This window comes from Chanos chanos, chromosome 1 (assembly GCF_902362185.1).
Source record: "Chanos chanos chromosome 1, fChaCha1.1, whole genome shotgun sequence".
NCBI classification, from domain to species: Eukaryota; Metazoa; Chordata; class Actinopteri; order Gonorynchiformes; family Chanidae; genus Chanos; species Chanos chanos.
In genome coordinates this window covers 19,738,364-19,765,449 of record NC_044495.1, presented here as the reverse complement: position 1 = coordinate 19,765,449, position 27,086 = coordinate 19,738,364, and the positions used below count along the sequence as shown (strand labels likewise).

Below are 27,086 nucleotides of genomic sequence, written 5' to 3'. Positions count from 1 at the left end.
ATGTGTTTCTAATGAAATATTTAAAAACTTAGTGAGGGAGAACATCCCTTCCCATCATCATATGGTCTCTCTCAGTCATCAAACCAATGCGCTACTGACACACTGACAATAGGCAGTGCTGATCTTTGCTAGTTGTAATAGTTGATAGCAAATGGTCTCTAATGCAAAATGAAGTGCCTCACCCTGATACTGAGGGTGTGCTGTGTGCTTCTTTTCTCTGCTGCCCCCTGCAGGCCGTTTATTGTGCTGCCGCCTCTAATGGAGTGGATCCGGGTGGCAGTGGCTCACACTGAGCACCGACGCAGTTTCTCAGTGGACAGCGATGATGTCCGCCAAGCTGCCAGATTACTGCTACCTGGAGTGGACTGTGAGCCCAGACAACTGAAGTATGCCTCACATACACACGCGTGTGCACATGCACACACGCACACACACACACACGCACACACACACACACACACACACACACTCAAACTTTCTTTCTTATTACATGAGATCACACTAAAGAAGGACCCATATTTTTTCCCTGCTTTTGCCCTCTTATGTGTTTCTTTTGAATTCTATGCAAATGAATTTCTATTCAGGTGAGTGTGATCGCTATGATAAAGGCTTATCTGGATGAACAAAACTGTGCTTCAGGGCAACTTTCACCATGGAAAAAGGATTAAAATCAGTAATAAGTAGAATTACCCCAAACACAAGGAACCTTCAATTTACAAGCCTGGCTTTAGAAAACATCTGAAAATTAAAGTATGTAAAGTATGTTTGTGTTAAAGAAGCAAAGCCAGCTTTGTTTGTAGTTTATAACTTCCTGAAGAGCAAAATAAGATTTTAATGATCTATGAGAATACAAACTATCTGTTGCATACCTTTGTGATTGTAATTAATATGAAGTAGTTTATGTTGCTGTTCATTGCTAAGAAAAGACAATGCCTAGTTTAAATGAACTGAAGTGAAAATGGTTCTGTCTTGCAACATTATAAACAGGACTACTAAACTGGCTTGTGATCAGTTAGTAAGGTCATGGTGGACAGATGTGCTCCCTATGTTCTGTCCACAGAGCAGATGATTGCTTCTGTGCCTCTCGCAAGCTGGATGCTGCGTCCACAGAGGCCAAGTTCCTGCAGGACCTGGGTTTCCGCATGCTCAACTGTGGTCGAACTGACCTGGTTAAGCAAGCAGTCAACCTGCTTGGACCAGATGGAATCAACAGTATGAGTGAACAGGTCAGAAACTCTCTCTCTCTCTCTCTCTCTCTCTCACACACACACACACACACACACACACACACACACTTTTGTTCGCTTACAAATTTACAGATTTTTTTTAGTGGAAATCAAAATCTGTTCATCTGTTTGATTTTTTTGGTATCTTTGCATTTCTATTTGCAGTTTTAGCTACATGTCTAAGTGCTCTGCTGAGACTACATGGCTAAAATGGTCATGACTTTTATGTAATGCCACATTTATATATTAATCCTCTATGCTCACTTGTGTTTATCATTCTTGATTACCTGCACAATTGCAGTACATAGAAATATTGGCTGTACAGAGGGTAGGAGTGTGTTGCAGCTTAAATTGAATCGATTTTCCAGGCTCCACAAGCAAGACTGTCAGTCTGAAAACCCTAGAGCATCTTAGCACACCTGCAGTAGAAACACAATGATCTCCCAGATTTCTTAAGATGCCTCTTTGTTCCAAACCACACATGGTTCTAATGGATGTTATTCCCTCTCTTCTACACTGATTACACTGCATATTTCATCTTCCCCTCTTACGTGACAGATCACGGTTTAATATATCCTTCTGTATTGTTGTAATAACAACACTGTTGTGCTGTACATTCAGTTATTCTCCCTCGATTGATAATTTATCAGTAGCTGTATTTTTAGATGCTGAATTCGGATGCAGTCGTACTAGCATCATCGGCTTAGACCAAACAAAGAGGAAACAAAGACATTCACATTTTAAGAATCATTTTGATGCCCTTATGTTACAATTTGTCATGATGATTTTCAGAGACCCAGAACAATACATAATAAAAGGTTTTTGTTTTTTTTAAAATCCAAATAAAGCTTTCCATTAATCACTCACATGAGACATGGTGGTTTCTGTGGTTAGAAAATGCTAGAAAGTTGTTTTTTTTCTTTTTAAATTAATCTGTCACCCTGTGTTAACCACAGAATCGCACATGGCAGAAGTAATGCAAGCAGCTTAGATGTTTGCAGTAACTTTTTTACTAATGCGCAGGGTTAAAGCCAAGGTGGCGGTGACAGACTGGATTATATTGACTAGTAAAATGAAGGGGGAGACGCCAGTATAGAACCATAAGAATGGGCAGTAAGACGGTCTGGTATTTGATTACAGCTTGAATTGATTTGAGTCTGGCTCCATCATGCTTCAGGGGGAGGTGCCATGTTCACCACTGTGCACAACTACCTCACAGTACAGTCATATCAGCATATGTGGAATTCCTCAGTTCCTGGTATGGAATTTTAGTAAAGGAGGTGATGATAATAGCTGTGAGACACAGCAGGGCTTAGCAATGTAGCATTCTTTTTCATTAAAGCCATTCATGTTGCATCATTTTCGTCTGACAATGAGAACACTTCTGAAAATGTTGACGTTGATGTTTTTCAATCATCCTTTAATAATCCATTGTAAGACAAGATTCGGCTTTGGAATGGAGAGGCATGGCTCAAAAGAAGAACTAAACCCTATCTGTGACATTTGTCGTCAGTGATCATGAGCCCCAGATGGGACTAGTGAGACAGGTCCCTGTCCAAACTGTCACTATGTAATGCGTTATTAGTAACTTGTAAGATTATGTGAAGCTACTGTGTGACAATACCTGTTGTAGAAAGCTGAATTAATTGAGCTGAAGTCTGGAATTAATTAGCGATGTACTGGTATTCCCAGAATGACATGAATATTATGAGCTGAGAAACTGTCTCGCAGACATGAGCCATTAATCATCTCCTGTCGATCATCGGCCTGCTTTCTGTTTGGGGGAGGGGGGTGTTACAGTTGCAAGCTACAGGTGTATTGTAGCCACCTTTCAAGCTCAAGAGTGTAGTAAGGAATAAATTGAAATCAGACAAGCCATGTGAGTCCTCTGGGGTGTTTTTCCTCCGATTATCTGAGTGTAAGGAATATTATGAAAACTTCATGAATGATACTTCATTATACTTCATGAATGATGCTCTATGATGAATGAAGACCTGAATAGTAAATATTTTGAAATGTTGCCCGCCGATTGTTAATCATAATCATAATCACAATCATAATCATAATCATAGCAGTGTGTGTGTGTGCGTGCGTGTGTGTGTGTGTGTGTCTGTATACATGTATGTGTGTATGTGTGTGTGCGTGTGTGTGTGCGTGTGTGTGCGCGTGTGTGTTTGCAGGGTATGACTCCACTCATGTATGCCTGTGTGCGTGGCGATGAGGCCATGGTTCAGATGTTGCTGGATGCTGGAGCTGACATCAACAGCCAGGTTAGTGGTGGGTGAAGACTGTGGGCACAGCTGGAGAATCTGTTACTGTGTCATGGCCATTTGTGATGTGGAACAGGGAGTCCATGAGTTGTGTCAGTTTGGCCTCAACCTTCTGTACTCTTGGCATGCATTGTATTGAGTCAGTGGCTATGTCTTAACTAAAAGTGTGTCTACTTAAGCTATCTCTAAATCTGTTTCCGAGAGCAACATTACAGAGATACTTAAGATGCTTATATAGTCATTTAAATGTGCTTATATAATGGATAAATTGGATAAAAGCTGAGATGTAAACATAAATTAACATTTTTGTCCTTTTTATAAATACTTGAAAGTGTGCTCCACAAAGATATGTGACATGCATTGGAATGGTCATGGCTTAATGTAGATGCACTTAAAGGACACGTTTGCCAATTTTAGGTTTTTGTCTTTTTTGACCATTGTGGTTCAGCCATACAGCAGCTCTATTGATGGTGATTTGACACATCCCGCTGGCTGTGATGAGCTGAGTCGAAAGATGCTGATATTAATGTTCTTAGGGCTGGACACAGTGGGAGTAATGAGGCTAAGATTGTAACCAGCCAAATCATGCCATCATACATTCCCATTATCTTTAGCTAAGGATGCTAATTTTTAAGACCTAGAAACTCAACAGTCACAGCTAGTGGACTAACCCAAATCCCCATCAATGAAGTTATGTGAAGGTAAGAACACTGTGGTGGGAAAAAAATGGTGAATCTTTCCTTTGAAGCCTCATTCATGAAGCATAACCTACAGCAAAGGAAACTACAGGAAAAGATATTGGATAAAACAGAGGGCAGATCAGCCTTGATCTGTTGGAGTTTCACTACAGTGACCAAAATTATCCTAAAATAATGTCTACTGTACTGGATGAATAATGTGTATTTAAGAAGCTTAAGAAGATTATCTTTTGGGTTGAATTCCATCCTAAAGGTATAGATGAACTAGGTTCATGTGTACACATTAAGTGTTGCAAATTTACTTTCATGGTAGAAAATGCTTCATGGATCAGACCCCAGTTGTGTTCTCTGTATTACCCAGTTGTGAATGTCTTACAGAAATGTGCTTTTAGAATATGTCTTTCTGCATGTGGTCCAACTCTATATCAAAGCACCAAATATGTATGTATGAAATGGCACCATGGAGCCTCATAACCTTTCTATTTGATATTAATTGCTTGTCCTATCAGTTTCCATTTAAGTTGACATATCCCTCATCCCTGAGATGCAAGTGAATCCAACTTGTTCCCTAGTATTTTTTTTTTTGGGATGGGAAGTGATGGGATCTTTTTCTTAATAAAAAGGATTCTTAGAAACCCCAACAAACCTTATACAGTTCGGTCACAACTCATTACCAACCATCGTAGACTCATTGACTACCAGTCATGGTTCAATAGAATAAACAGTAATTTCCCAACAGACATTACTTGATAACCGCAACTGTACGGAAACGCAGTTACCTAATCAGTGAAAGTAGTGATTTTATTGTTGGTGCTACTCGGAGTAACCAGCACAGCAATGCCAGTCTAGTTGCTTTTGGTGCTTTGTTGATGAGTCACCACTTAGCCCTTCTGCGTCTCTTCTCCCTGCCAGCTGTCTCTCCTGCAGCCTGTTCTGCTCTTCCCTTAACTTCCTAAACACATGAGTTTTATAGACCACAGTCAGGGCCTTGACTGAAGCCACCAAATATATGGGAGTCTTACTGGCAGACAGGAAATGACACAAAAAAAGACAATGAGTGTCAGTTAAGATGGGATGATGGCAGACATGAAGTGAAAAACGGGCTTTATGCTTGAGGGTTAGGTGAATATTTGGGACTTGATTTCAGCCCTCCACTCCATCGCTCACTTATACCTTCCTCCATTCTTATCTTTCTCTAACTCCTCCCAAAGTCTTTTAAATTAATCTCTGTAATGGCTTGGTTATGTCTCTCCCTGAACCTCACCTATGACTTCCCAGGTGCCCAGCTCAGTACACAAGCACCCCTCAGTTTACCCTGAAACGAGGCAGGGGACTCCACTCACATTCGCCGTGTTGCACGGACACGCCCCTGTCGTGCAGGTAGTGACGCTGTGATTCGATGCCTTCCACCTTTGCACCTCTCCTCGGTTATTATTATGGTCCATCATAATAATAATGGCAAACACACAGTGTCCATACAGTCTCCCCCCACTGAGCTGGTGAGGACTCCTATCGCTAGTGTCGCTCACATGCTAAAGCATTAGGCCTGAATGCAGAAGCCATTTACTTAGAGCAGTTCAGACCAAGCTCATTTGTTTGTTTGTCTCTGCAAACATAGAGACTCAAACTGCGGTGAATGGAGCATTACATTGCCAATCCATAAAACCCTTGGTAGACAGAGTGCCTGGAATCAAAAAAGAACTGTTAGTTGTCTTGACTTAGAACCTTTCATTCATAACAAAAAACCCCCCCACTGAAACAAAGGGTCCCAGTTGCTATACAAAAAGTGGCTTCAAAAAGTAATGTGACTGCAAACATTTTGAATGAAGAAAGAGAAACAAATGTACACCTTTATAAAAAAAACAGTAAACAAGAAAAATTACAGCTCAATAGAAACTATGGGATGCCAAAGTGTATACATGTTTACTTACACTAATATGAGACACAGAGTTTCAATAATCCACAGACCCATCTCTTGCCCTAATTTGCAGTATAAATGCTTTCATGCACAACAATAAAAGTCATTTTTGCTGAATTGTCCTTCCTCCGCATTCTCTTTTGCCCACACATAGGGTATTAAGGGTAACAGAGAGTGAAACTGGGTCATTTAATGTGGATCTGCATTACATATTATAAACAAACATTACTCATTATTTTTTAAACAAAATGGAACACTCATAATACATTACTGCTAGTCTAGGTTTTTCTTTTTTTTTCTTTCTTTTTTTTTTTTTTTACAAAGGTAATTCTCAAGTCTAAAGTTAGGGTTAGGGTGACATCACAGTAAAGCACCTACTAAGCTTAAAATGGACTCATTTATAACTGTAAAAATCACATATTTGTGTGATTCTCTTCTCCCAAACAGTTACTCTTGGATGCCCGAGCCAGTGTGGAAGGTGCTCTTCAGGACGGAGTGGAAAACTATGCTGAAACTCCCCTGCAGCTGGCCTCGGCTGCAGGTAGGACAGCATCCACCACTATATGGTCTGATCAGTGTGACATGCAAATGGTGGTACTTGCAGTGGTGCCCTTACATAATTAGGTGTCTTTTCAAGTGCCTAACTTTCAATGACACATAGTTACAGACTGTTATGGGGCTAGATTTTGGGCTGTCTGTCGCAGTGATAACATTTGGCCCAAGAATAGAGATTGCAGCTTGTGCTGGATTTAATGAGGGCATAAGAGGCTGTGTTTGATCTCCTGCTAAACGTTTGTTGAAAAAAAAATCATTTTTAGAAAGCTTATATTATGTAATTGGTTAAAAGCTTTTACAAAATATGAGCTCTTCTTTTTTGTGGTAACCACTGTCATTGAATAATCTACTGATTGTGCTTAACAGACGTGGATAACTCTCTGGGGGTGGTTTAATACTTACTGTTGTGGCGTAATATTTTTGTAGGATTTTACAATTAGAATGCTGTCATTAAAGTATTAAGGTGCACTTGAAACAATCAATAGCTATAGTTTTTGGTCTTAAAGTATTTCTTGATGTTTCCTCATGGATCAGAGCACTCTATAAGAGGAAGTTTTGAGAGTTCATTCTCCCAGCTTTGCGGAAACTACTGACGGAAAAGCGACAAGCTTGCTAATGAGCTCCAGGCTTAGCACTGGAAACGGTGACATTTGTCACGAAATGTGTAAGGGATGACAAGCAGACTGCATGATCACAGAAAATCTCAGAATGTTTGAAACATATTGTAATGACTGCTGTAAATGCGTTTTCCTCCCAGGCTTAATTTGATGCATGAAAGCCAACAGAATGCTATGAATGAAAAATGACCTCTGAAATATTCATTTTAATTTTATTGACATTTATTTTATCCTCCATTTTAATGATAACATGTCAGCTAAGTGCAAAAAAACCCTGATTTTGTGCCACTTTGGATAGTCAGTACAGTTAATGCAGGGCATCTAAATGTGATGATTCGTTGAGGGCTGAGTCTAAGGTTTACTGTCATGTTAACACCAAATGTGACGTAAGTGGCAGGGATAGAACACATTTAATGAATACACACGCACATGCTGACATGACTCAGCAGGAACGGTGTTGGTAGCTTGGGACATTTTATGCTAATTGGGCCTAAAGCCCATCAAGCCTCATTCTTTATGCTCTATTTGTAACATGTGGGTCACTCACCCCTTGCATTAGTATCCACTGACTTATGATCTCCTGCTGAGGGCACAATAAGTCCATAGTTCCTGCTCTTTATTCTTTATGGATGTATACAGGACATGTAGTCTATACAGGTGATATCAGCAGTGGAGGTTAGTGTGAAAGAGCGATATAACATTGTCTTATCCAGATCCTACCTGGAACAGGAACAGTGCAAGAGCAGTAATTAGAAAAGCATATTTTTCTAAGTACTATTGTTTTGGATCTTTGACAGGAAACTTCGAGCTGGTCAGTTTGCTTTTGGAGAGGGGGGCAGATCCTATGATCGGCACTATGTACCGCAATGGCATCTCTTCTGCTCCATTTGGGGATATGAATTCATATAGCCTAGCTGCAGCACATGGCCACAGGTAACACACACACACGCGCACACACACACACACACACACACACACACACACACACACACACACACACACACACACACACACACACACACACACAAACACACACACATTTAAATTTTATGTCTTATTGCGTAAGACAGCAGTAAGGACTAACAGCCATTTTCCCTTCCTCTAGATTAATTACACTGAACAATACATGTAATGAAAATATCATTATTACCATAAACTATCCATCCAACAAATTAGCTATCCATTCAACAAATTTGAATGTTGTCATTTGTTTTTTTTTTCATGTTTTTATCATTCATGTATGTCAGTGAAGTTTTATGGAAAACTCATCATAAGTCCACATTGCCAGTCCTCATCATCCCTGGCTCTCATATCCATAGCTTTGGCACTTATTCATTGACTCGCAGCTTTTCACACAGCATAATGAAACCGCATTATAATTCACATCGCATGCACCAGGCACTGAATATACCACATTAGACAGTCAGCTCCAATGCTCTGTTATTAAGGTAATCAGTTATAGAAGACACTGTGAGCCCTGGACAAGAATTGTACTTTCAATCATATTCAAAGCAGGACTTGTTGTGACTTTGGCCCCAAAGAGGCATTTTATATCGGTCCTTAAGTGCAGGTGTTTCCCAGAGTAATAATAATTTTGAAGTTATTTATACAAGCATGTGAGCATTTTATATAAATGGCCTTGAAAATGTTACCCTCAGAGGGATTTAATGAGTCATTCAGTAGAACTCATCAAAACAGATCTCAGCAGATTTCACTGGTGTGGCTTCAGAAGCTCAGTGTCTAGTTTACAGCTCACTTTTCACTATAATGTAATGATGTACTATGACAATAAACCACTTATTTACGCTCCTCCAGGAATGTGTTCCGGAGGCTTCTGTCTCAGGCTGAGAGAGATAAGGGGGACGTACTCTCTCTGGAGGAAATCCTGGCAGAGGGTTCTGAGCCAGGTGAAAAGAGAGCTCCTCAGTCAGAGGGGACCTTGCGAACGAGCAAGGCCAAACTTAGGGCCCTAAGAGAAGCCATGTACCACAGTGCAGAGCATGGACATGTGGACATCACTATAGACATCCGCAGCCTGGGTTAGTATTTTACACTGGAAACAAAAATCAAAACTGAGACAGCACGTGGATAGATGGATAATTAGATGGATGATTAGTTGGATGGATGGATGGATGGATGGATGGATGGATGGATGGAGGGATGAAAAGAAAAATGAATAGGTGAACTTGTCTGCCTTACCAGGCGTGCCGTGGACACTTCACACTTGGCTAGAGACTCTGCGGACGTGTTTCCTTCAGCAGCGGCGACCGCTCATCCAAGGCTTGCTGAAAGACTTCAGCTGTATACAGGAAGACGAGTACACAGAAGAGCTGGTCACGCATGGCCTGCCACTCATGTTTCAGATCCTTAGAGCCAGCAAGGTCAAACACCTACGCTTTTTTATGTTTATTCTCTAAATGATGTCGCATGAATGAATGGCATATATTACAGAACCTGAGGGGCAGGAAAGGACTTATTTTATCTTATTTATTATTGTCTTATTTCTTTTTTAAAGCATAAAAAGTATTGCACTTCCTCACTTTTTTAATGAGACAAGCCATTTTCAAATATTTCCTCTTGTGTGTGGACATGTTAAACAGCAGTAGATGCTGTATGAAGTACAAGTTATTGTAAGTTGTTACTGTATGTGTACGTGCGAGTGTGCGTCAAGCTCACACATTTAACTCTGCCTTTGATGTGTGTGTGTGTCTGTGTGTCTGTGTGTCTGTGTGTGTGTGTGTTTAATCTGCAGAATGAAGTTATCAGCCAACAGCTGTCAGTAATCTTCACTCAATGTTATGGACCTTTCCCAATCCCCAAACTGACAGAGATCAAAAGGAAGCAGACCTCCCGCCTGGGTGGGTATCAGGATTTCCCCAGTATGACTGCCTTCAAATTTCAGCTATACACAGCTCTTCTATCTATATAAAACTGGTCTTGGATGAGCTGTCAATAGTGAATATTATAAAAAAAGTCTGTGTGGCTTCAGAATATTTGGTTCATTTTGAGCTTTATTTTGAGTTCATTCATGTCCATCCAAACATGCTTTGCTGAAGTAGGATGCAGTAACACAAAGGAAATTCCCAAGGATTGAGTAACCGTAGAATTTAAATCTGCCATTTGAAATGGAAGAGGTCTTAGAAATATTGCTGCTATATTGCCATCTAGAGGGCAGATGGTTATATGACTGAAGAGTCTTCTGTATGTTTCTATGTTCTTATGTGCACTAATTAATATGTAATTGTTCACTACTCTTACACTCTCTTAGGAAACAGACCAGTAACTGCTGTAAGAGGACACATATCAGAATTTCATGGTTTACTTATGATGAATTTAAATACAATCTCATATTCCCTTTCAGATCCACACTTTCTTAATAACAAAGAGATGTCAGACGTGACTTTCCTGGTGGAAGGAAAACCATTCTATGCCCACAAAGTGCTGCTTTTCACCGCTTCAGCAAGGTAAGATTAGACCAGTGCTATAGGGCAATGACATTGTCACACTATGTGTCTTGTCTATTATCAGTGCTTTTGAATACCTGAAATGTGACCCTCACTTTGAGATTCTTCACCCTTATATAGTATACCTAAATTCAGATTTTAATTGAATCATTACAACGCTCAAGGTCTGAAACATTTTCTAATTATTCCAGTGTTAAACTTCAAGCATTCTTTAACTCTCCCTCACTCCATGTTCTTCTCTTTAAGGTTTAAATCTTTGCTTTCCAACCGACCAGCTTCAGAGAACACCTGTATTGAAATAAGTCATGTCAAGTACAACATCTTTCAGGTAATCTAAAGATGAAACAGACCTTGTCACACTCTGTTTTTTGCACTGTAGTCTAATGCCATGTCTTAAATTCCTTGCTGTGTTTTACAGCTGGTTATGCAATACCTGTATTGTGGTGGTACCGAATCTTTGCACATCAGGAACACGGAAATCATGGAGGTATTGCCCATTCAAAACTACTATTTTTCATCCCTCCTTCGTACAATTCCTCCATGTCCAGTTTCAAATCTGTTCTAAAATGGTGAAATGATGTCTAAGGAATGTGTCCATTCCTTAGACGTTGACTCACCTATGTCCAGTCTCTTCAGATTATTTGAAGGAAATAAAAGGCTATTTAAGACATATAATCTTAAAGTAAGGGAAATTTGAAAGGTTTTTGATAGACATAATTAGGTTTCAAGTAAATTCTATACATTTCCAAAGCTCCTGTCTGCAGCCAAGTTCTTCCAGCTTGATGCCCTTCAACGACACTGTGAGATCATCTGCTCCAAGAATATCACCACAGAAACATGTGTGGACATCTATAAACATGCCAAGGTAGGTGAATGTTTGTGATTGGTGACATTCTTAAGTTAAGTCTGTTGAATAAATATAGCAGTCTTATGGAGAGTGCAGCTTTTCTAAAATAGTGCATTTAAATTTGAGATGATGTTCAAGCCATTTATAACAACAGCATAGTGTTAGCTGTGTAGCCGCGTTTATATCCAAATTGGTTCCACTGAGTGTATTTTGTACCTCTCATGTATTTTCACACAGTAAACATAAAGTTATGCATTAATTCTTAAGATTAATCCTTGAATTACAGTTAAGATTTGTTTTGCAATTTGTTTCCAGTTCCTCGGTGCAAATGAATTGGCAGCCTTTATTGAGGGCTATTTCCTGAAAAATATGGTGCTCCTGATTGAGCTGGAGAACTTCAAACAGCTTCTGTATGAGGTTCCTGCTGAGAGCCCTGGCCCAGGCCCCTCATACGACGTTCTTCACAACCTGGAGCAAACCCTGGTCACTCGCATACGCTCAATCCACCTTTCCTCCTCCAAGGGCTCTATAGTGTGACATTTTCACAGTACTTCTGCAGCACTGACCAACTGTGAAAGTGCTCCTGAGAGGCTTCCACTGAATGTCATTTTCACAACATTCCACAGTGTTACGAGCAATGCTAACCTACTACACCACTGCAACTGCAATGGCATCATTGTTTGAAATATTCTCTACATCCTTGCACTGTTCAGAAGAGGTAGCCCCACTTTACTGATACTATTGCAAAAGTTTCATCTAAGGAGGTTAACATAAGATCCTTACCAAAATCGTACTTATGGAAAGACATGGTTGTCTGCTTTTGAATTGCTTTTCCACCATGTGTTATGGAGGACATCTCATATGCTACCTGTCCTTGGCACAGAGTAGCAATACAAACAAGGTTTGAATAGCTAACATTTACACAACATTTTAGTAATGTTACTTGGATGTTAGTGAAGACATCCTGCATCCTGCAGTGGGTTCCCAGCAGCTCTCAGTGTGTCCTAGACATGAGCGTGGCATCAGTGCCAGGCGTCCGGAAGGGCCCATTTGACAAATATCTGTTCCCAGTGATGTTTCCAAATCTCATCTAAGACCAACTAAGTTTGACTGTGGCAAGTTAAGGTAAACAAAATGGAAAATTACTGATATTTGCATAGCTTTTACCCTGTGTCTTCATTGTCGATGATCCATAAGGAGAAGACAGCTCTTGAATTAGAATCAGGAGGAAATGTTTTATAAATTTTATGTCCAGCTATTGTAAACCTTTAGTAGTTTGTGTCATTAAACAACATCCCAGTTATTTACTTGATTTACTGTGATTTGATGGATTTACATGCTTTGTAGCAAAAGGAAAGTATTTTCTAGATTAAAAACTGCAAGAACTATAAAGTGTTTTTAGTACAAAAGTATCATCATATGCATCCCCTAAAAATGCCCTCCTCAAGGACCAATCAACCAACAAAAATGCATGCTGATCTGAGCTATTACTGCCCGTTCTTTCTTTGCAGGAGTTCAATGGGATGCACACCTATCACTGTCTCAGTGTAATCTAATCCAAATCCTAAAATGCTCATTCTTTGCCTTGGAATTGTGTAAAATAGATTAACTGTTTCAGTAATCTGCATGGAAGCCCTGTTTAGCTGCCTTGCTTTGACTTTGCACCCAGCCAGTATTAATCCAGCAAGCAAATCTCCTGTTGCACAAAGGGAATGCTTTTCTATTCATCACAAACAGCATCATCAGAGAATTTGGTTGGGTTTAAATGGGTTGAACCACATCAGACTCAGTGCTCATTGTTGACTGTGACTTGAGCTCCATTACATAACCTACAATGAATGATCTCATTGCACTGGTCACTACTCTTGAAAACCAATGTACATAATTACAGTCCAAGCTTGCCATGTTGCTCCTGTGAGATGTGATGCCAGCTCAGATGTTGTTGTTTTAACTGTGAAATTCTGTTGCTGCCAAGTTGCATGTAGAGCATACTTTAATTTTCTGTGTCTGGCTGTATGTCAAATTGAAACAGCTCTTGGAGGAAGGGTCATCTTCTTGTATAAGTGTAGTTTTATGGTGTGAGACAGGGGTTGCACCCGTCATCATCTCAGCTAATCAAGAAAAGATAGTTCATCCAAAGATTCATTAAGATATATATTCATTTTACAGTAGTCTTGAACAAATGGTCTTTTCCTTTATTCCATCTGGAGTCACATGCTTTTACTGATTCTAAAACTCTTAACAGATACATGTAAGGAAATGTAAGCTTATATGTTAATTATTATCATAAACCTATTGTATAATCATATATTTTCAGTACAGTAATTATATATGATAAATTATTATGGTTTGTTGCTGTGCTGACAGAGCCATTGGAGGATCTTATTTTGATGTTCTGTTAGGAGATATTTTATTATTTATGTCCTGTATTAACTTGGTGGTAAAAATGATGGTAAAAATTCATAACAGAACTTGGATCCATCAGTTCTGACTGTGAAATGTTACCATAAATGCAATTTCCTCAAGTGCACAGTTCATTAAACTCAATTGTCATATTTATGGATTGATTGAACAAAGGTTTCATGATGCAAGAAAATTCAAACTGTGAAAATAATTTTATTTTGGAATCATAATAGCTTTATTTTCTTACAGTAAGCATAATATTATAAACAACATTTCAGCTATTTTGTTTAAGGTGAAGAAATGTGTGTGCAGTATGTCCAAGACTTTCTGAATATAATCAGTGTACCAAGATATTTGACGGAGAGAAAATACCACTCTGACAAAAGTTGGATACAGAAAGATACATTGTATGATTCCTGCAAAAGGCTCCAACTACTTAGTTACCTTTCCCCATTGGGTACAAAGCTGAAAGCCTTTTGTGGGGAAGACAGAATATAATACAATGGAAATGTGCTTTCAGATTCACCTAAGAGGATTTCACGGCAAATTGTACTAGTGCTTTGCTTTCTATTTATGCATTCAAAGGAGAGCAATCAGGAAAAAACTTAAGATAGCACATAGAAATGTTGTTGAACTGGCACCTAAGAAATTAGGGACATCAGTAAATTTGACGATGAACCAAGGACCAATCAAATCTGGGCTATAATGTTAAGATCTATGACTAGATTTTGTAATCTTTGTTAAGACCAGCTTCTTTAGAATACAGTGACTTGTTTTTGTGTGCATCCGCCTTGGCTTCTATTTTTGTCTGCCTGGGCTGCCAGTGACACATGCTTACACACAACACCTTGCAAACAGTCCTTAATTTCCTTTTCTGCACAACTCTGTCTTGGGTAGACAAAGCCTGCATGCTCTGACCGAATCTAAGTCCCAGAGGATTAGTTTGTTATTCTTCTTATTTCACTTGATTGAAAGTGTAGATTGTACAAAAGAAATATAAATATATACATAAATATTATAAGATACTTGGTGTAAATATAGGGGACCCAACTGAGTTGAAAATTAAAAAAAGAAAAAATGTGCTACAGTGCAGTTGTTCAATGACATGCATTTGTGTACAGCCAATAAAAAGGACATAATTTAACAAACTGTGTTATAATTTTTTTTATATACAACTGTATTGCCTTCTTTTAAACTTCTTTAAATGGCATGACAATATACCTTGTATATATAAGTGTACAATTATAGGCTACCAGCGTACTTTATGCAATATGCCAAAACCTGAAATTTTCTTGAGAATTATGCTTTTAAAAAGACTTCCAAACCTCCATCCCTCCTTCACATTCCTCTGTCTCACTACCAGAAGAATGCAACCAAAGTGTTCCTTTAAGGTCAAACGCAGGTCAGTTTACTTGACCGGTTCCCATGGTCATTTATGAATAGGCTATGACATTTGTTTTGCACAGTGGACCCTGCTTAGACTTTTGTGTTGATGTTCAGGTAAGACATCAAAATTGTTGTCAGTAATTGCGGCTGAGGTGTGATGCTACAGAATGCACAAGATGAAAATTGTTCTTTCCAAAATTCCATCATAATGCTTTTCATATATTTGTCTACTCTTTTTCTACCATAGAAAACTAGGTTTATGCCGTTCAAAGAAAGTGCAACAAACAGTATTTCATCAAGCAGCTGCTTTTGTGATGTTTCTGTTTTGTGTTGCTGAATTTCAAGGGGAGCACATGTTCTTTCGTGTCAGTGAAATAGGTTACATTCAAGTTACACGTACCAGAGTATTTTGCCAAGCTCAGATGCTTCTGCTCATTTATTAAACATGTCATTTTAATTGTCCTTCTCAGAATGGGAAAATACATGAACTAAGGAGGCAAGGAGAAAGGACAAATCGAAGATGCCCTGTGCTTTTAACTGACATGCTAGGGACTTTCATTATGAGAAATCTTGGGGCATAACCAAACACGTTTTATGACATGTCTGCGTTTCATATGTAGGAGCTGTATGTGTTTATTCACCAGTGTGTTTTTGTGCACATAGGAGAAGAGGAAGCAAGAATCAGTCATCTTTGAGATAGGGATGTTATCTTTGAGAATAACTCTAAATTTCTAATTACAGCAAGGTCAGTAGAAATTTGGCTTTCGTCAAATTCAGCATAAAATACACAACTCTCATTTAGACAATGTATAACTATGTAATGCCACTAGATGGCACAAAAAGTCAGTCATTCAGATTGTAGTTTTTCTGCAGTACTTTTATCAGGCTTTGAGAGCTGTTGGTGCAAAATAGTTCAGCAAGGATAGTAAGAGCATAGAACAGTGAATGTTAGGCCAGTAGTAAGAACACATAAGGGAAATCCTCCAGAACATAAAACACTCTTAAAAACAGTGCTATATTCAGAGAGAACTTCAGAGAAGTTCCCAAGTGCTACCATTTTCATTATTATTTCCAGAATCTGTTGCTATTGGTCAACATATTGTGTCACACAAAAATAAAATGACAGAAAAACTAAAATATTGTGTTGGGAAGAATTTAAATAAGGAAAAGTTATGTCAAGAATATGAGATGTCAGGACTATTGAGTGGCACATTAAGTTAAGCTACTGTCTGACAAAGCAGCGATTTGTAGTTCATCTTAGATGTGCTAATATCCAAGTTTTTTTTCTGCCTTTAATCTCAGCTGTGGTAGCAGTGAAAAATGGATTTTCTTACAGTAGTTCAGGAGTGGTATTAAATTGGTTTTAATCGTGAATTGTATCTATTTTTCTTAGAGAGAGAATTATGCAAATGATTACAATGGTAGATAGAGTAGTGCAATATTACAGCAATAGTTCTGAGATACAGTCATACATCTGATAGCATCTTACTGCATGCTGTGATTGTATAATGCTGTATATATTCATTTCTTGTGAAAGCAGCATACAACTGCTTGTGAAAAAAATGGGTGAAGAAAATCTAAGATGATATGAAAGGTTTTACAGTGAATATTACTGATTTTACTGTAAAGATGTCTGTTTATTAAAGATTTTGAAGAGCAGCACACCGAGGGAGATGACTTTTAAATGGGACTTATAAAGTAAACATATATGCTTGTGGTAGCATGTAGGATATGACATACTTACACATTGCATACAGCATTGTCATTAACATAGGCAAGATCCTTATTCCTCTCAAGCGTGCATGTATTTATGGCTAAAGTAAAGGTATATAATATACCTTTAAAACTTTAGTGTCACATTTTAAGATGACAGATTGCACATGGGCACAGTTAAATCACTGTTTGAATAAATATTGTAAGACCTACAGCTGTAAATTGTAACTGACCATTCAAGATTTGACTCGGACTCTAAAGTTGAATATTTGATGACTGTGACACTTTCCAAGTAGACACAACATAAAGGTTCAGCTAATATCATCCAGTGTTTGTTACATGTTTTATTATTGGTAGTAATAGATCAAAATTTCAGAAGTTCATCATGTTGCACTAATGCGTTGCAAATTTTAGTTACATTCTATTTGACCATTTAAGCCAGTCAAACTGTATAGAGCCCCACACATTCATTGTGAAAGGGTATGGGAAAATTATTGATAGGTTCTGTTTGATCTAATTCTTTGGAACTTTACACTGAGAAAAAATCCTTGACTACTGTGAAAAACATGAATGTCAGTGAAACTGAATATACATAGCATCCTTCAGGGCATTAATTTACTATTGTTTTCTGACAAAAATGTATTACTTAATTAGCCATCTAACCAAAAATTATGGTGCAACTTTTGCAAGATTACTACAAAACAGAAAGTAAAATAGTTAAATCAAAAGTAACAATGTACTAAATGGCAGACTAATAGATATTATCACAAATATTCATGCCACAGGAATAATGATAGCTTAAATTTAGATCAGTATATTAGAGCCACTGGAAATCCATTATCACCCAGAATTAATTTAGCTAATTGTTAGTTTTCCCTGGGAAATAGGCTACATCACACAGATGGGGAAGTATAGCTGAAATTATCTAAATAAATCATAACTGCATCCCATGAGTTTGCTTAGACAGTAAGCCAAAAGCCAGGCTATCATTCTCAGTACACACATTCTGTATACGAAGGCAATCTGCATTGAGACAGACCCCCCCCCCCCCCCCCCCCCAAAAAAAAGAAGAGCTTTATCATATTATGCTGAACTAATCAGCCCCCTCTGTTTTCATCTTTATCAAGATTTTCTGATAGTGGCACCATGTGATTCCTGCCTCTACATTCTTTACAGTCTGACATACAGTTATCACTACTTCCTTCATTTACTACACTGAAATGTAACCTCTACTTTGTCTATGTTTATGGCTCAAATGATAACGACCCCATTTTTCCATGCTTTATTCACTGAAATCGATTCATAGCTGGACTCTACCCTTGCAGTTGGAGGACATTTCAACCAGACTACTAATCACTTTATTGGCAGGTCAAAAAACCCACCTAACTTCAAATCTGACATGGCATGATGTGTCTTCCCCCACTTAGCTGCTGTATGGCAGATCTGGGCCTGTGTGATATATAGTGGATTAGTAATCCTATGAAATGAGAATGAATCTTCTACTCTCCAGTTCACAACACATACTCTCAAACAGATTATTGTCTAGTCAACAGATTCGCTGTATCCTTCACCTCTAATAGCATGATTCATCCAACACTTATTTCAAACCATGCTATAATTAGCTTTGATTTGGCAATCAAATCAATTCACCACAATTCACCTACATTCACCTAGTATCTCAGTACTTAGGATCAAGACTTTTGTTCTTTTAATCAGACAGAAAGTGAAAACTATGTAGAAACCAACAAAGTAAAGCTGTGGTGTAAAACTCTCTATGACTCTCTGCATGCCTCAGCTATAACTAGCAACAATCCACTCAAAATTTACATTACTGGGATCACCACAGGTCCAACTCAACACGAACATGGTTTGTATATGGATGATATTCTTCATTACTTAAAATTTAAATGAAATACTCTCTCCAACAGGCTACCATTCAGAAAAAAAAACTGCTGGTGTCAAACACTTTGGTTTAATAATTTCCCGTTACCCAGTTAACATTGATCTCTTACGGCACACAGTTACCACAAAAATAGAACAGGCTAGAATGGGCTTCCCATTTTAATTCAAATTCAATTCTTTTATCTGGCATAATCCTGATTTCACAAATAATAATAATCGTATATATTTTCCATTGTGGTATTCAAAGAGAATTAAGAAGCTTGGGCAAATCATTCATAATAATCAGCTTATTTACTCTCTTCAATTTGCTAAGCAATGTTCCCTTTCCATTAACCAGACATTTCAGTACATTCAGTTTTGTCTGTCAAATCCAAATGTCCTCTCCCAAAAGAATGACCTCATTCCTCACCTTAAACTGACAGAGTACAAATCTAACACTGTTTCAAAAATTTATAGAAATCTTTTGTCTCCTGTGTGTATCCAATGTGAGAAATGGGTGACAGATATCTCATTATATATCTACTCCAAGATTTTTGGACAGCTGTGCACCTAAACACTTTCAAGTGCTCCCCCAACCCCAGTTATTACATAGATCTCACTACTGTAGAGGACTGTACCTCATGGAACTCTCCAACATGGAAATTTACCAATTTTGTTCTTCACTAACATTAGACAGTTTAATGCTTTCTGGGAATGCCATACATATCACAGTTTTGAACCCAAATTTTCAAAATAAGTTTTTCACCAGTTTCAGTCTGGACAGAAATGGTGCTTGATTATTTGTGATAGACTATGATACCCCCCCTCTCCACCCAACACCCAACAATACCCAGCGCCCAAAACACACACACACACACACACACACACACACACACCTTTTCTGCTGGACTGTTGTTACAACTTTGTTTGTAAGGTGTTGTGATTGCTTCTGACAATGTATTTGATTGAAAATGAAAAATTAATTTAACTGGATTGCCAACCCAATGACATGATGGCTTGTTAAACTTTGAGGCAGAAAAGTGAACTCAACTTTTCAGCTCTCTCAGAGTGTGAATTATACAATGACAATCAGGTCATCTTTTCCCCCAGGGCTATATAGCATAGGATATATAAATGTTTTGACCCCCCCCCCCCCAAACTGTTGTTTTTACCTCTTTTGGAGAGTCCAAGTCATCATTGGGGGGGGGTCAGGCCCCCCAAATCCCCCCTGTAATTTGAACCCTGAGCTGACTGCACATTTTATCATTCCATGTAGCAATGTGCAGTGTTACCTAGTTGTTCAGTTAGTTGCCCCAGCATTGTCTCAATCCATATTTTAAATAATCCTGGGTAATTACATTGTTGTATCCATGACAATGGGACGCCATTAATTTCAAGCTATGACCCATGGGTAAGAATGTCTCAGACATATACTAAGAATCCCTGGGTAAGAATGTGAGTATTCAAGGTCTGAACATAAAACTCTCCCTGTCTGACAGTTTGGCCCTGTATGTGTCCAGAAGACTACAATGATATACAACCAGTTGCTCCACTGTCCAAACAACTGAAAAACCCATACAATCATCCACTGTGCCTCCAGGGGCTGTGGAATGTCTTGAGTTGCAGCACTAATAAAACTCAGAGAAAGGTTTTAGCAGGAACAAAAGCATGTTAAAGAGGTTGTTAAAGCACTTCACTGAGAAAGTTGGCTCAAATTGTTTTTTCACAAATAGTTCACAGTAATCATCAGTACCTTCAACAGTTTCCTCACCATCAGTCTACAACCATCATGTACAACCTTACTGTTAACTGAATAAGATAAAATCACAATTTTAAAAGTGCTGTTGATATTTAAGCATGGAAATTCAGAAAAAAAAAATCTTCAAGTACACAAGAAAATTATTTAGTTGTATTGCACATACTCTTGGCTGTTCAGAAACGTGTATGATAATTAATTGCATTTTAACCTAAACTTTTTCACATTTTTCGGGACAAACCGTAAAAAGTCATATGGTGTGTCAGATCATATAGTGTCCAAAAATGTATTAAGGACACATTTTCTGAAGGAATCACATCATACATTACTTAGAGTATCAGACTTTCAATCGGAGGGTCCAGGGCCCAAGTCTCTGTTCAGGCAAGCATACCTTTAGCTTGGGAGATGGATGGGTGGCAGAGGTTTGTTAAAAAAAAGCAGAAGTGATACCTGGCTGTGGTATTACAGATGGCACATAATCTTGGGTAGTGTGTGGACAGTTGTAGGATACAAAGGGGATAGTGCTTGACAAGGCAGTAATGACAGTGGCATATTTCGTGTAGATGTACTCTCTGTCTAAGACACTCACATCCTGATAGCATGTTATTGAGTTCTTCTGAAAGCTTTGGATAAAAGAATCTGTAGAATAAACAACATAAATGTAAATATTCCTTGTGCATTTATTGATTTCTTTTTTTTTTCATAACAACATGGAATACATTGGCGTCATCTTATGATATTTTTTGGTAAATTGTGATAGAGCCAATTACAAGTTGCTGGTGATGGTGACATCAAATTTAACATGTCCCATTAAAGATTTCACTGTCAAAGCCATAGTTTGATCATATTTCAAATGTCATACCAAATGATAAAACAATTGGGGTACAAGAACTAAACCTAGATACTGATAATGATGAACAAATGCATAAAGGGATATTAGGACCTTAATTCCCCTAATTCTCCTAATGAATTAGTATCACACCATATGACACAAAAAAATTCACAATGAACTTGGATCTCTTTAAAAAAGAAAGTGCTATTTAATGAAACCATTATGAAACAAAACTCACATCTTAACCTTCAGACTTCAGAGGTGTTATTTGTTCTCCCGGATTGAGCAAGGAACCTTACTCCACAACTGTATCCAAATAATTGCCAATTAAAAAGTGTCACACCTTGTGCTATCCATTTCCCAGACACAATCAACTCAACCAGATGCAACACCAGTATTATGAATAGACTTCAGTATTTTTACTATTGCTAAAAAATATCTGTTTAAAAAATTATATTATGTTTTCATTCCCGTTTTTAGCGATCAGTTCTGGATAAGAATGTTTGAGCACTGACCGAAGTTCCAACATACTCTACTAATGCACGATCTGATTAACAATATAAACATATGTTTTTGACAGTCTTCTACTTTTATCTACCTATTACACCCCAGTCACATAAAAAAACATGTCACATCAAGTACGCAAAAACAGCACAACGTGCTCTTATCCAACACTTGTCATTCATTCATACAACAGCATTTCTGCAAGTCCCATTTAAGGAATTACATGAAAGGTAAGTATCGAAGAGTGTTATCCGACGCAGATAGGTTACGTCGTTCCACAAAGCTGGGCATACAATAGAAGGCTGGCAGGCTGTCGACGGAGTTGAGTTTGGGCAATGGTCGACAGTACATGGTCCACAGGCTGGGTGTGAAACGTCGGGTTGTGATATCAGCTAGTCTCAGACGCAGGTTACAGGTGGAGCAGACGATGTGGTTCGGGCAACACGACTGAGAGGGCTGTCCATACAGCCGCACTAAGGAGGGGCTGGTTGTGCTGGAGGGGTGGCTCGGAACAGGTTTAACTGCTTGGCGATTGGCCAGCCGTTCAAGGGCTCTCTTTAGCTCCAGCTGAGCCCCCCGGAAACGAGCTAGCTGCTGCTGGTGCTCCAAACCCAGAGTATGTATCGTGCGGTCCTTTTGCAGGCTCTCTCTCCGAAAAGCATTAGCGAGGGAACGATCTTGGACATAGAGTAATAGAAAATAAAATAATAGTTCTTACAAAAAAAGTGTCTAATTAAACTTTGTAACAAGGGGATAAATTGTCCTATGCAACCGCATTTGGCTACTTTTAAATGTTATTGTTTTACGGTATAATTTAGAGTTACAGTGCGGATTAGTCAGGTTCAGAGTTATACATTACAGTCAGACATATAAAGCAACTTATGTGTACATAAGAAGATGGTGATCTACAGAAATACAAAAGCAGAGATAACAACTGCAGTCTGCTGAGACAAACTGACATCCCTGACATTACGCGTACCACTTAGTTTGATAAATAGTTGCCATACAATTCATGCCATACCTCTCTTGTTGTGTCGCACACTTTCCTTTGATAATGCTGTAAAGCTGCACATGTTGGACTGTGAGGAGTAGCTGCACTTTAAACTGCCTTGTGAAGCCATATTGTAGATTTGTGCCTTATCCATCAACAAATTCCCATCTCTTCAGCTTCATGAGGCAAAAAAGCCAATTCACAGATTTACTGAGAAGCAGCACAAAGCCAGTCTTTGCTGAGGGTGGTATGAGAGTAAAGTGGAGGTGGAGTTGAGGGAGGGGAAGTTTGATGGAATTCTTCACTTGTGTTCTGTCTTAACATTTTTCTTCCCATGATGGTTTGTGCACTGTACTGGAGATGTATTTTTTTCCCTGTATTTATTTAATTTATCGACATACATTTCCTCTTAAACATCACAGCTAAGGATACCGTCAGCTCATATATGTATCACACATTTTTTGCTCAATATTCCATGACATCTCAGTCAAGTAAACACTGTATACCTGGTTTTCTATTTACAGTGTAATAATGTTATTACTTTAACACTTTAACACATCAGCTCAGTGTGACTGCATGACTGCAATACAGATCATCCCCAAATGTAGCCAGCTTTTTACATACTTTTTTTTTTTTTTTTTACTGTGAACAACTAATAGAGCTTAACTATGCATCTAGGTATTGTGATAAACTAAGTCACTTGGTAGTGGACTTTTATTTTACTACTTAGATGTGGCTTCTTATCAAGTACTTTTTATAATGAGTACTTTAAACTGCTGCATCTTTTCTGAAGTGTAACTCTGAATGCAGTAGTTGCCACTTCTATAATATGAGTTCCTATACCCAGGGGCCACCAGAATGAGTGGAACTTAATTGGATATGACATTAACTGCCCTGGTTCAGTTTTAAATGTTGCACATGCTAGAATCAGTTGGATGTTCTTCCATGCGTTGTCCTCATTGATTTTATCCTGGTAAATGAGGCCATCTGGTGGTGGTGGTGGAGTGCTTATTTGTCTGTTGCATTACCACATCCTCTATTAACACAAGTATTCATTTATCACCTGACGGGCAGTAACTTTCAGAAGAAAAACGACAGAATCTATAGACAAAATCTACAGAAATGGCAAAGCATATGGTTTACGCCATACTTTCCACAACAATGCTTCCACTTTCTTAATCATTCCACCATTTTCAGAGGATTTCAAGATTTTCCTTCTCACGTCTTAAGTTGAGAGTTATTAAGCACCATTGTAGATGTAGTGAAACACATATAATAACAGACAACAGATCAAAATATTTAAAAGAGAGGATCCTAAACACTGACTATTGACAAAGTGATACAAAACAAATGACCAAACAGGTGATGCAGACTATTTGCACAAGTCCTTCAGTATGGAACCATAATATGGCTTGTTGGGAAGTTGCTGAATATCCATTTGTTCCTAAGATTATTCAAAGTCTCTGTGTGAACTAGGTAATCATGTGGCTGACTGGGGGGATTTTTTGTGGCTTCATTAAACCTCTCTCCAGCGATGAGAATACGTTGCATTGAATTCCCATAATAGGGCAGTGGCATCTCTGAATTCTTTCCATATTCCTAATTTGTAAGGCCAGTCCAGACTGGTGAAGTATTTTCCATGATGGGGACTTGTCACAGAACATCAGCTGGAAGACCTGCACGTCTCATAGAGACAGTGATTTTTAGACTGTACCCTTTTCAGGACCTCTTTCCTCAATTAGATTTCTGTCTCCTTCCTCACATCTAAGCCAAAGGGATATTTTCATTACCATTGTCCACGTGGGTTTATGTGTGCACTTGCAGTCTTGTGATGGATACGGGTAAGTGTCTGGTTATATGCTGCTTTTAATTAAACATGACCACTGGTATTAAATTCTATTCTCTTCTGTTCAGACCTGTTTGTCAGACTTTATCTGAACCTTTTTTTCAGATCTGTCCTACAAAATATATCATATATAAATGTATCAAAGAAGGCATCAAAGGCAACTGCATTACAAGTTTTGCACATCATGCTTCAAAGTGCACTGAACATTTCAAAAACTTATCTGGACTGTGTATATCAAGAGCAAGACGAGGGGGGGAAAAAAACACCTCAATCAATATTTATGGTTTTCATGCACTTCTTTAATATATCAGGTTTTCATATTCACAACAAATACATTAAGCTCTTTTTTTCTTTTATATTATACAGTCTTAAATATTTGTACACAGAAATATTTTCTCAATTTCATCTATCAAAATGTCTTTTCTTAACCTTTATTTCTTCATTTGAAACATTTTATATCTCATTTCACTGAGTCTCCATGCCTCCAAGCAAACAGACAGTATTTTCTTTGTACAGCTATTTACAGTTGTAAAGAATCTCCCAAAATGTTGTTTGATAGTTCAGTTGAATAAGCTTGTGGAACTTGGGGTTTAAGGTGCAGGCAAGGCAACGCTAGGAAGGGAAAAAGAGGAGGATAACGGCTCTACAACTTAAAAAATATTGGGAAACAAGAATATAGGGAATGAAGAAATGATTTTGTTGGAAAAGGATATAAATTATGACAAAGTACGTCCCCAGTAGTTCCGTAGTTAAGCGGGAGCAATGTTTCGAAAGATAAAGCTCTTTAGTTATATTCCCATAGAAAATAAGAACCTCATGAAAATAAATACAGCACTCTTAAAAGCACGCTCCCAACATTTCCATACCTAACCCACTCAAGGTCTGATACACTGAATCGTTGTATGAGTCTACAAGTTTAACTGAAGGTGGTGTAGGCCCACAACTAACGGGCAGGAAAGGAGGGAGAAGTGTCCATTTCTTTTTTTTTTTTTTCTGAACATATACTGGTAATGGCAGCAACCCACAGCCTTCTCCGATTGCAGATCCATCAGGATCAGACAAACACACTCACACAAACTCCGTTGTAGGCAAGTATCAGCTGTACAGCTGACATAAGACCAGTTCAAAGAGCATCACTATTGACGCTAAAAATCACTGAACCTATTCCATTTACTCGGTCAGCTATCCAGGCCCATGTTCAGGGGTTCACAGGTCAAACTAACATATTGTGGACCCATGGTGGTATTCTGTGCAATATCAAGCATTTCATGAATCTGTAAGATAAATGAGAGGCAAGATACAGAGATCTGTGTAGTTCACCCAAAGAAGAGAAACACACTTGTGAAAGCGTGTACAAACCCATGCAACTACAAACACATGGCCATTTTTTTTCCCATATGTAGTACAGGAGCTGTTCTGTAAGCATACAGAAGTAGGCATGAACATTTTTAGGTCACCTTTGAGAGGTTTTATAAATTTGATGAAGCTCTCCATGACTGGACAAGTAGTTCTTAGCAAATTAATATGCACTGCAAGACGCAGTGTAGCATGACGTTTTTACGACTTAAAGGCCAAGATTTCACATAATTTTGGCTTCTAGACTAAAACTTAAGAAGAGCTGTCTGTCTGTGAAAAAAACACCCAACAGAGGACAGCAAATAAAACAGTTTAGCTGAAGGAGAGTGATCTATTTACGTTGATCTTTATGAGATGGGAGAATAGAGGGCGTGTAATTCACAATCTGTACCCTCTGGGCACCATCATGCGATCCTCTGTGTTTGTGGCATTAAGCTTTGGTCTTCAGATTCCTTGGCCCTGCCTAACTTCAAACTGCTTCAAAGCAGATTTTGGGAGCATCAAAGCATGCTATAACCACTATGACAAAATGTATTAGTCCATAAGAAAGGCAAATTGCTTATTTGCATCAATCAGTTTCCACAAAGTGCAACGACACATATCTCCAGGTCCATATAAGCAACTTAAGAGACAGGTAAGTAAAAGTCAACTTCTCTCAGAGGAAGGAAAAAAAACCCAAAATAATAAAATTTAAGTTACATAAATATGTCTTATCTTGCAGGCCTGCCTGTCCACAAAAAAAAAGAAAGAAAAAAAAAACAAATACAAAACAACTTAACAAAATCTCTATGACCTTTAACATGTACACTGGAATGAAAGCCAT

The 27,086-nt window shown here is 38.4% G+C and overlaps 1 protein-coding gene across 2 annotated transcripts in view; it reads left to right on the top strand.

Annotated features, from left to right (window-relative positions):
• Positions 1 to 12,132, top strand: part of btbd11a (BTB (POZ) domain containing 11a) — a 94,603-nt gene extending 82,471 nt beyond the window's left edge. Inside the window, exons 4-17 of one of the 2 annotated variants that reach the window (XM_030780038.1) lie at positions 234 to 386; positions 1,061 to 1,226; positions 3,407 to 3,496; positions 5,473 to 5,574; positions 6,560 to 6,653; positions 8,082 to 8,217; positions 9,100 to 9,323; positions 9,487 to 9,665; positions 10,037 to 10,142; positions 10,646 to 10,748; positions 10,995 to 11,076; positions 11,167 to 11,235; positions 11,500 to 11,613; positions 11,911 to 12,132. In XM_030780038.1, the coding sequence (XP_030635898.1) occupies positions 234 to 386; positions 1,061 to 1,226; positions 3,407 to 3,496; positions 5,473 to 5,574; positions 6,560 to 6,653; positions 8,082 to 8,217; positions 9,100 to 9,323; positions 9,487 to 9,665; positions 10,037 to 10,142; positions 10,646 to 10,748; positions 10,995 to 11,076; positions 11,167 to 11,235; positions 11,500 to 11,613; positions 11,911 to 12,132 (1,840 nt within the window). The remainder of the gene's footprint in view (positions 1 to 233; positions 387 to 1,060; positions 1,227 to 3,406; positions 3,497 to 5,472; positions 5,575 to 6,559; positions 6,654 to 8,081; positions 8,218 to 9,099; positions 9,324 to 9,486; positions 9,666 to 10,036; positions 10,143 to 10,645; positions 10,749 to 10,994; positions 11,077 to 11,166; positions 11,236 to 11,499; positions 11,614 to 11,910) is intronic. The other variant, XM_030780047.1, reaches the window with a different exon arrangement.
• The last annotated feature ends 14,954 nt before the right edge of the window (positions 12,133 to 27,086 follow it).